General features: G+C 46.2%; 1 protein-coding gene across 1 annotated transcript in view; it reads left to right on the top strand.

Annotated features, from left to right (window-relative positions):
* The first annotated feature begins 225 nt into the window (after positions 1–225).
* Positions 226–11,279, top strand: part of NXN (nucleoredoxin) — a 145,151-nt gene continuing 134,097 nt past the window's right edge. Inside the window, exon 1 of the mRNA XM_014789723.2 lies at positions 226–668. Coding sequence (XP_014645209.2) covers positions 291–668 — 378 coding nt within the window. The 5' untranslated portion in view covers positions 226–290. The remainder of the gene's footprint in view (positions 669–11,279) is intronic.

Raw genomic sequence — 11,279 nt, 5'->3', positions numbered from 1 at the left:
GGCCAGCTTTCTCGCCAGGGCTGTTTCCCGAGCACTCTGGCCACGCGGTGGGAGCCCGTGCCCCGCGCGGCCCGGGACGGCCACCGAGGGGGCGTGGCGAGGGCGGGCCGGAGGGGGCGTGGCGTGGGCGGGCGTGGGCGGGCCCGGGCGGGCGGGGCTCTCCTCTCACCCGCGCCCGCTGCCGCTGCCGCTGCCGCCGCCGCCGCTGCCGCCTCCGCCCGCCGCGCGGACCGAGGGAGCGGGGTCGCCGCCGCCTGCCCGCCCGCGTGCCCGGGCTGCGGTGGGCCAGGATGTCGGGCTTCCTGGAGGAGCTGCTCGGCGAGAAGCTGGTGACGGGCGGCGGCGAGGAGGTGGATGTGCACTCGCTGGGCGCCCGCGGTATCTCGCTGCTCGGGCTCTACTTCGGCTGCAGCCTGAGCGCCCCCTGCGCGCAGCTCAGCGCCAGCCTGGCCGCCTTCTACGGCCGCCTGCGGGGGGACGCGGCGGCCGGGCCGGGGGCCGGGGCTGGGCCGGGGCCGGGGCCGGGGGCCGGGGCGGCGGCGGAGCCTGAGCCGCGGCGTCGCCTGGAGATCGTTTTCGTGTCCTCGGACCAGGACCAGCGGCAGTGGCAGGACTTCGTGCGGGACATGCCGTGGCTGGCGCTGCCCTACAAGGAGAAGCACAGGAAGGTGAGCGGCGCGGGCCTCGTCGGCGCCCCCGGCCTGGGTGCGCAGCCCGCGCGCTCGGGGGAGCGGGGTCCTCGCCGCCCCGCGCCCGCCCACCCTGCTGCCCCTCTCCTCCATCTTTGCACGCGCTTCTCTGCTGCCCCTCAGTGTCCCCTGCCTCTGCCCGCTCTCCATCCCAGGACCCCGCCGTTGGGGCTCCCGCGGCAAGTCCTCGGTGCCCGTGCCAGGCCGCGCCCGCGGGCGAAGTTGGGCACCCTTCGGTGCCCTGGACCCCGGCTCGCGTCCCGAGGAGTCGAGAGCTCCAGCCCACATGGTGGGAGCCTCGCGTAGGTGGTGGCTGCGCTCGGGGGTCCCGACTCTGTGACCCCCACCGCGGCCAGAGGCGCGGGGAGGGGCCGCTTCCTCCCTCGGCCTCCAGACTCCCTGCGGATACCTGAGGTGGGTGGGGGCGGGCGCCAGCCCCCTACCCATAATGCCCGAACCAGGAAGTTTCCTTTCTTTCCGAGAGAAATCTGTTTTCCTGGGGCCCCCTTCCCCTGTGACCGGGCACCAGGAGGCCGAGGCCGAGGTCAGGCCGCCCGGCGCCCTGGGGAGGCGGCCGCTGACCGTGGCTGTGGGCGAGAAGGGAGCTCTAGCCTCTCCCGTTGGCCCTCCCTCCGCCCCCCGGGCTGAGCTAGTGGCCACCGGGGAGCTTTTCATTGTCTGGCTGTCCAGCCATCCTCCCCAGATGCCTCCCAGGCACAGGAACAGCCTCGTCCTTGTAGATCTTGGTTGCTTGGTTGGTGGGCCACTGTCGTCTTGGTACACTTCGAATTAAATGCTGAACTGGTCCCCCAGGTGAAGATCGACCGGAAGAACGAGGATTTGGGGAAATTTATACTTCACTGTCAACTTTCCATTCCTCCTAGTTTGCCGCTGAGATTAGTTTGGATTTTTGAGTGTTTCTTTTGGGTGAAAATGTCTGGTTTAGTAAAACCAACTCAGGAAATTTTGTCATGAGTCAAAAAAAAAGTTTTGGAGTGCTCTTGCTTAATTAGTGTGCCAGTGCAACGTGTGAATACAGTCCCTTCCCCTTCTGGGGAGAATCCCAGTTTATGGAATGGACAGGAGAAGGGCTATTCTGGGCATTTAGGTTCCTCAAGGGAGGATGGTAAGGGCATGCCATGTGTTTCATTTATGTGTACAAAATCTTGTTGAGAAGCATGATTTAGATTTAGTGAGAGCACACGGCTTATACTGTGACCCCAAATGTCACGAGTAAATCATCCATCACGAAGCAGTGTAAGGTACAGACTTAGGATTTAAAGTATGAAATACAGTTTAACAAATACAGTTTATAAAGTTAACATTGGAAAAACAGCGGCTCACTAACCACACACTTGCCATTAAACCACTTTTTAGGTGATTTTGCCCGTGTTTGATTTATATGCTTGATAGTTCGTGAATATGAGTGGCCAGTCCTTTTTTGCTTTAAAATATGGGAGCCCTTTGTTTTCCTTGGTGGTTGTTTTTATGATCCTTTGGTGGAAGAATAATGTTCAGAAAGTGATTTACTGAAAAATGTTTTCATTGTTATGGCAAGTTTCTATTGTAGATCAAAGTCTGTAAAATAACGTCCTTATTGGGCAAAACAGATGATTTCTAGCTTTGAAAACATACAATGATGGTAAAATATTACAGACTTAAGGCCTATTCTTGTGTTTTTCACAGTGGGGGATACAAATCTGCTGGATACGGATGAAAAATACGGAGCAAATTGAGATGTTTTGCAAACACTTAGAGCTTTTTCTCAAAAAAGGAGAGAATTTGATATGACGTAGGCTGCGCCTGGTTATCTATGCCCTGGTCAGTCCCTTTGCACAAAAAAAGGTGTTTTGTGACCCTAGCGTGGACCTGCTGATTGCACCAGGATGAGAGTCTGGATGACATGGGCAGACCTTCATTTGAAAATACAGTTCAGGATGCTGCACATGCCCAAATCATGGTGTGTTTGCATCTTAAAAATTTATTTTTTGTTTAGAGTTTTTCTGACTCATTCTATAGTTCACTTTGTTCTCAAAGCAAGTGCAGTTTTCCAGAAGGTGGTTTCTGCTTCTGGATGTTCATGAATAGGTAGCTCACGATCTGACGCCATTCTTATTCCTGGTGATATACCAGGTAAAAAGACTCCAGCTGTGTTTCTTATGGAAAACATACTCTTGGAAATTACAAAAGCTGTGTACTCACTTTGAAAGGAACTATTTTTCCCCTGGAAACCAAAGAGATGTAGAACAAATTCCTTTTCTGTAACTTTGAATTTTTGTCTCTCTTGTTTGAAGTTGGGGTGCTTAGAAGTCTGTGAGATTGTGATGCTCATTCCATGATAGGAACAGTGAAAAGCCCCGGGCACCCCTAGTTGGGTGCTGGATGGGTGGACACTTAACCGTCTTGTTGATGGACCCTGTTCATGTTGTTTCACCAACTGTAAAAATAGCTTTAAAGAAGAGAATTTTGTTTTACATTGAAGGGAAACCAAAGTTCCAGATTACTAATTTTTTTAAGTTCTCATTAACATTTGTTCTTTAAAACCGTTTTGTGTACTTCGTCCCATTGGGATAACAAAGGATATGGTTCTAATTAGTTATTGGCTGGCATTTCTCTAAAGAAAATTGAAAAATTATGGTGGGGAAAGAAAATGCCATGTGGTATTTCTTTTTTTTTTCTTCTTTTATTAATTTCCCCTTTATATAGTAAGAAAGTCTGGGGATGACCATATATATGTTAAGCCTGTGCTTTGCCTGGCTCCTCTCACCTTGATAGGAGCTGTGTGAAAACACCAAATAACAGAATTCCAGCATCTTTTAAAAAAAATTCTTTGTGGAAGGTTGTCCTGTTTCTACTTGCTTTAGCGGTTAGGTGCAAAAGTAATTGGACCTTCATTTTTTGGCTTCCAAGCACACACATATAAAAAACTATATAGAAATTGTAATTGGATGATAATAGAACTTTGAGTGCGTTTGTAAGAGCAGTTTTGTCAGGAAACATATAATCCTGAAGTTAAGGCAGTTAGACTTGTTTTAATAAGTAGGTTGTTTTTTTGTTTTGTTGGTAGACTTTTTTCAGATTTCTGGCGAGAGCGAATGTGATGAATAGTTGGAAAGTGGTGAAGAATTAGACTTTTGGAATTTGATCTATCCCTTTAGATTAGTGTAAGTTACTTAGTTGTCAAAACTGGAGAGTTATCTCTAGGATCCGCTTCAGCACCCTAGAGGAGAGCACTGGGTTTGGCTTTAAAGCCACAGGACTCAGCTATGCCTGGGCTGGATGCCTGATGGAGAACATTTGGTCAGTGCGGCTGCTCTGACATCAAAGGGTGCAGGACCACTGGTCTTGTGCTGGACAGGTTTACTGGAGTCTGGCTTGGTCCCAGAACTTCCTGCCTGACAGAAAGGGGAAGAGAAAGTCGGAGTGGGAGGGAGGCAGTGTCAGGGGGCTCAGGGCCAGCATCCCTTGGTCTACCTGCTCCAGCCAGGGGAAGTGAAATCTGCCTGCTACCCCACGGGGATTGCTTGCTCTGGGTGGCTCTTTTGGTTCAGACTAAATCAGAGGCTTGGCCTAGAATTCACTTGAATCCCTTTTGCTCTTTGGATGGGGCAAGATCTGGTACCAACCCAAAGAGTCTTACAGCTCCATCTCTCCCGGCTCTTCCTTCCTCAAATCCAAATGCCCTAGCCACTAAGAGAATGACTTCCATGACCCTGACAGACCACTTTGGAGGTGGTAAAAGATGGCAAAAAGGCACGGCTTTGAAAACTGGGGTTTTCTGCCTTCTACGTAAGGAGACTGGACCAGCCAGGACAGGCTCCCCTTGTTGCTTGTGTTTCCAGGACTTGGATCCATCTAATAAAAGACAACTGTCCAATTAAAGTAATAAGAGCAATTTTCTTTGAGAGGCTTTTTCCTCGTCCCATTATGTGTAATGTATATTTTAATCTCATTTTTCTTCTCTGCATAATGAAGTTGCCTAGTGTAGTGGCTGAAAATCAGACTCTGGTCCATCTGCCTGAGTTCAGATCCTCGCTCTGCCGTTTATTAGCTGTGTGACCTTGTGCAAGTTACCTTACATCTCTGTGCCACAGCTTCCTCAGCTATAAAATGCAGATGATAATAGCACCTGCCTTACAGGATTGTTGTAAAGACAACACAAGATAACATACACATGCCTGGCGTGTAGTCTGTGCACCATAAGTGCTAGCTATCATTATTTGTTAATGAATTATCATGAAATCTAGTAATTCATTTCATAGCGTGAGTCTTTGGAATATATCACATTACAGAATTGCAAAACTGTTATGAGGTGTATTTTTTAACTTTTCAAACAAATGACTTTTACAAGCATGTAAGGGGATATGGTGAAGGAGTTGAAAGAATTGCACTAGAAGAGATTATAATTGAGGAGAAAGAACTAGAAGAATGAAACAAAAGCAAATGAATGTAAAGAAATACTGTTCCTTGAAGTACTGATAATTACTGAGCTCCATCCTTGTATTTGCCAGTGAAACCTGAGACAGCAGATCGATGAAGCCTGGGCATGAGAAAGGGTAACAACTTGAAGATGGTGAGGCACCCTGCTTGAGAGAGATTAATTATGTACTTGGTGATGGTTTTGTGGTTTGCCAGAGCCATTAGGTGTGTCTTCTGCTGATCCTGGGTGCTTAAATCTGGGCAGCGTGGGGGGTGCAGGATTGCCGCTCTTCCCTGTGGGAAATGGGCGGCGCCCCATCTCCAGAGCAGTAGAAACCTCACCCCTGAAGGGAACCGCCTCCCGTCCCAGCTCTGGAATGCTGTAGGATAGGTTTGCTCAGACTTGCGGGCTTCGTACTCACCTAGCGGCACAGGCCTGACTGACAAGCTGTCCACAGCTCTTGCTAATTGATTTGTCTTCTGGTGTGGGTGGGGATGGGAACCAGAGCTTGGGGGAAAGCAGTGGGTTTTGAGGTTGGGATCATTGATTTCATTCTATTCTAGTTTTTTTTTTTTTTTCTACCTTTTTATCACTCTTCCTTTTAGTGGGAGGCCTTGTTTTAATATCTGCACAAATTTGAGAAAGAAGGCTTTTTGTTGTAAAGCCTGGGCTGGGGCATGAACAAATCTCTCCGGGGCGGGGGGTGTCTTTTTTTTCTCGTGGGGCTTGGGGCTCCAGGGCTCTAGCTAGCCCCATCCTGAACTAGTCTGGGCTCCAGTGTAGGCTTGGTGTAGGATGTGTTTTCTTTTTTCATGTTTGGAATTCCCAGAGGTGCTCAGTGTTAACCACAAGGGTGTTTAGTTTTCTGTATTTCATTAATTTACCATTATGCTTATTTAAAGGCACTCAAAGAAAATGGCTATGAATTTAGAATCTTTTTGCTGATCCTGACTTTCATGAAGCTCTTGTGTACTGTTGCTTTATATGTTGCCATTATTTTACAAGTAAATAAGAGTTCTTGAGTCTCAGGAGTCATCCTCGATTCTCCTCCGCCCCTCACATCCAAAAGGCACCGAGTCTTCTTGACTGGATTTCCTTAATGGCTCTTAACTCTGACCCCTTCTCTTCATCCTTACCATCACTGCTCCAGTTCAGGATTCATCTGGACCACTGTGTACCGGCATCCTTCTCCAGGGGCTCCTTGCTTCCGGTCCTGATCCCTGAAATGATTCTCTAGACCAGAGCTTCCCAAACTGTCTATAGTCAAGGATCAGTTTTGTTTTGTTTTGTTAATTTCCAATCAGTCACACACCCGTAGGGCCCTATTATACATGACTGTATACAGCTTGAACCACATGCAACACCCCACTGAGTTGATAACACACAGACTGGTCTCTGCCCTGTTCAAGATGAGCCCATTGATCACAAGCTCGGGTGTTGCTAGAATGTCGAGCTGCTGAAAACGTTGCTGGGTGCTCACTCTCCGTTTCTGTACTTGCCATGTTGTGGACCAGTAACAAACAGCTCATGGACAAGCACTGGGCTGCAGACCATCCTTGAGCAACACTGCTCGAGGCTGTTTCCAGAGTGGAATGACAAGTTCAAAAACACAACTTTGATCTTGTCGTTCTCCTACTTGGGAATTTTTCAGCAGTTCTTCATAGCCTCGGGGGTCAAGTCCAAACTCTAGAGCATGGTCCCCGAATATTCTTCTGCCTCGTCTCCCACCTGTGCAGTGTTCTCTCCTCCCACCTGGCTGAGTTTGGAACTTCTAAACTCAGTCCTGGTTTCCCTGCTCTAAGAAGCTTTCCTGCTCTTTCCCTCCAGGTGGGATGCTCCTGTGAGCTTCCATAGATTGTGTGCACGGACTACCCAGCACTTAGCCTTTTTGATTTTTTTTTTTTTTGTCTTTTTCATTAGACTTTAAGCTCTTTGAGGATAGAAACCAACCAAAGGGAGGGGAAGATGATCAATGTTTAAGTGCTGAGAATTGGATAATATGATCACAGAAAGCAGGCGTGTGACTAGAGGTTGATAACTTGAAAACATGGTAGTTTCCACATCGTATGAGTTGGAATGTGCACTTTCCCCATTCCTTAGCTTGATTTTAACGTTTAATATTAGAGTTGGGCCTTAATTAAATTGTATAATTGTGTATACCCACAGTATATGGGTCCTTTTGTTTGTTTTTGTTTCTTAATGAGTGCTTTAAAGAACACTTAAATGAGCAAGTGGATGTGTCACTCCATTGCCTTGTAATTCTGTGCTTAAAAATAGGAAAAGACTCACCTCTCCATTTTTGAAATGCCAAGAATCTTAGTCCGTTAAATTAGTCTCGTATCTGCAGACCTATCATTCCATGCTTGTATATTTCATAAATAGTTTCTGGTTCTCTAGCATCTTTCTTCCAAGAAACTCAAAATGCCTGCATATTTTACTTCTTCCAGCAACTAGTAATCAGTGGATATTAAGCATTTTAACTTTGCAAAGTGTTCGAGTTGGAGAATTGAAGCAAAGAGAACTGATGATTAGATCAGGGTCACAGTGTTGGATGAAAGGGCTCAGCTGAACTCCCTTAAATTCAACTTGGCCCTTTCTGCTCATGAAATTGTCTCTTAAAAAATCTTCGCATCAAACATTCTCCAGGGAAGAGGAGACAGCGGAAAGTTCTCTTTTCAACAAATAGCTTTCAGCGTGGATTCACTCTAGATATGCATGGAAGACTCTGAAATAAGATCGAGGTAGATTAACTGCTTAAAACATTTGCTGTTGCCTGGAAGACAGGAGAGCCAGAACTTCTTTTCTGTCGTTGCCTTTCCATGGTGGTGGTGGTGGTGGGGGGTTTCTAAGGGCTTTTTAATGATTTGGCTTTTTTTTAGATCAGCCAGTGAAGTGCCCCCGACTCCCCTTCCACCTATGCAAAGCCCCCAGGCTGCTTTAGTGGTTTTGTTCAGAGACAAAATTGAACTTCAGGTATCCTGCCGAGATCCTAGGACTAAATCAGTCCTCCCTTTTATGAGGTTTTCAGAAACTGCTGCTCTAACTTCCAGTGAAATCTCAAACATGTGCTCTCTGCTTTATGACAAGTAAGAAGTATAGTAATTGAAAGTTGCCTGAGTGCTGTTATTCTGGAGTGAAACCCTGTAATGGAAACTTTTGTTCTGTGGCATCTTTGATTAAAAGCAAACATAAATTTTCTGCTGCTTGCTGGTCATAACTCTTGGACCAGATATACAATGTATTTTTGTGTGAACTACACTTCAGAAAACCCTTTTTAAAAAACAATTGAAGCTTCAAGTTCAGCATTCCTTTTCGTCACGTCCATCACCCACTTCCCATTAGATTATTTTGATGCAGACACCAAGTACAGGTAAATTCGAGTAATATCTCTACTTACTAAATAATGTCTTTATCTGGGATCATTGCTGCATAATCATAAAACAGGGTGTGGTGGGTTTTGCTGTTTGAGGGATAGGGTTTCCTTCTTTGTTTTCCTACGAGAATTTTATCCAGATGAATCGGTTTTACAGTTTTTTTATTTGTCTTTTTGGGTCAATATCCCTGGGATAAAAATCTGAATGGATTTAGTGTGTTTAAAATCAGAAGGCATTGCCTTTTTTTCCCTCTTTATACGTGATCAGGTCAAGACAGTTTTCTTTTGATCGTGGTGGCTCGCAGCACAGCTGCCTCATCTGTTACTCATTTTTCAGAGTTTGATGTGAAATATAAAGATTGGGCGGAACAATGTGCAATGGGGAAAAATCACACTGTTACCTCTGAGCTCTGAAGGGCAGCGAGCAAATGTGGGCGTGAGGGCAGCGTTTTCTCAGCTTTGGGCATGTGTTTACAACCTAAAAAAGCGTTTATGCCCACGGACCTTTAAAAATACTTCATTATTATAAGTGAATGTTTAAAATCTGTTGTGTAGTGGATGAGAGAATGGACTCTGGATCTGAGTTTCCTGGGTTTGAATCCCGTCTCTGTCACTTTCTAGCAATGTGACTTTGGTACAAGTTACCTAACTTGTGTGTCTCCAGTTCCTGGCCAGTGAAATGGAGATAGTAGTATTTACCTTTTAGAGTTGTTGTTAAGGATTAAATTAATTAATATTCGAAAAGCGTTTAGAACAGTGCTTGGTGCGTAGTAAGTGCCATTTAAATGTTTACCCCAGGCACTGGGGTATTTTATTCCATATTTGTGGTTATTGAGATTACAGGAGAGAATTCTTGGCTTTTTTATTTCTTTGTATCCCCTCACCCTCAGCACCTGGTTCTTTGCATCTAGCAGCCCATCACCTAACCTGGGTTCTCTTCAGTTTCTTACCAGGACAGTGGTAATCACTTGTCAGTTGTTGATTTGATGACATATCCATGTTTTTGGGAGTCATTCTGGACCATCCCTTTGACTAACTGGATGCTCAGTTTTACTGAATGGATTCTATTTTCACTTTTGAGCTGGGAGAGATACCGGTCTGTGCATATTTCTCCTGCCATTTATTAATTTTTTAACTTTTTATTATGGAAAACTTTAAGCATCACACAGGTAGGGAATATAGTACAGTGAAGTCCCATGCCCCCAGCACCCAGATGCAACGGTCATCAGCTCATGGACACCCACTCCCTCTACCCCTCACCTGATTACTTTGAAGCCAATCCCAGACATCGTATCATTTGCTTCATAAACATTTCAATGAATAACTCTTTAAAAAAAAACATGACCACGATATCATATCATACCTAAAAAATCCAGTAATTCCTTAATATCAGCAAATATCCCGCCAGTATTCACATTTCCCTGATTATCTCATGATTTTCTTTTTTTTTTTTTTAGCAGTTGGTTCGTTTGAATCCAAACAAGGTCTACATATTGTATTTGGTAGCTATATCTCTCAAGTCTCTTTTTCCCCTCTCCCTTTTCCCTTACGTTTATTTGTTGTTCCCTTTCATTTAAACTTTCTCTGTCTCTAGTTCTGCCTCCTTGCCACATTCCCAATCTTTTCTTATCCCTGTTTTCCTCTTTATCTAGGTCTGTAGAGTATTGACTCCTGGGTTCGAAAGGATCCTAGCCCCCTATAACTGAGAAGTCCAGGTGTAGGTCACCTTGTAGGCACGGGTGGCTCAAATGCTGTCCTCAGGACAAGTTGCCCTTCTCTGTCTCTCTGCTCTGCTTGTCTCTGTGTGTGCCCTGACCGCTGGCAGGCTGTTCCTCATAGTGATGTGAGGACCACTAGCAGCTCTAGGTTTGCTTCCTGTCCTCTCAGAATCCTCACAGAAGGAGGCCAGCTTGGTCACCCTCTAATCCCAGGACCAGCCACCACACCAGGGTGTGTAATACTCTGATTGGCCAAGCCTGAGTCAAATCCACACCTGAGGGTAGGGTGTAGTCTGAGGGTAGGGTCACGAACCAGGTGGACTGAGCATCAGGAAGGGGGCGACTCACCAAGGAAAATGAGGATATGTTACCAGAGGGAGGGAATAAGAATGCTGGGCAAGCAGAATTATAGATGCCCACTAGAATCATCTACACCAGCCCATGACTGCTTGCCCAGCAAGTGATCGTCCAGCCTCTGCTGGAGCATTTCTAGTGATCACAATATACTATGTCCTGAGGAGACCATTGTGACAGCAGCCATCCTCTCCCAGGGGACTGGCCAGCCTTTAAAGAACTGCAGACAACTCTTCTCTCTCCCAAATGAAGGATTCCCTTGGGCCTTTGACCATTTCTCAGGTCATGTGGGTTCAGGTTTCCTCACTAGCCTGGCCATTCCTGTCTGAGCCCTCTCCAAGTTTGTCTGGGACTTCTCTTAAAGAGTCAGACTGAACACAGATTCCAGTGTGGTCTGCCTCAAACACAAGTTAGGCTTATCACCTCCTTTGTTCTAGATACTATCTAGACTTACATTATCATAGCCCGAGCTTGCATTAGCTTTTCTGACTATCGTGTCATACCATGTTGACCCACTGACCTTTCTGTCAACCAAAACTCCAAAGTCTTTTTCACTAATCTTATATCTGAACAAAAACAGAGTCCCAAATCTTTTATCTATCATCTTTAAGAATCAGTTTATTTAGATTTGATCAGTTTTTACAGTCTGTTGAAATCTTTTGGTATGCTGATGTGGTCATCCACAATAATCATAGCCCCTTCCGAGCTTTGAATTGTGTGATCCC

The sequence above is a fragment of the Ceratotherium simum genome, chromosome 16 (genome assembly GCF_057802395.1).
Source record: "Ceratotherium simum simum isolate JZ-2026a chromosome 16, ASM5780239v1, whole genome shotgun sequence".
Taxonomy (NCBI): Eukaryota; Metazoa; Chordata; class Mammalia; order Perissodactyla; family Rhinocerotidae; genus Ceratotherium; species Ceratotherium simum.
This window is presented reverse-complemented; position numbering and strand designations above follow the sequence as displayed.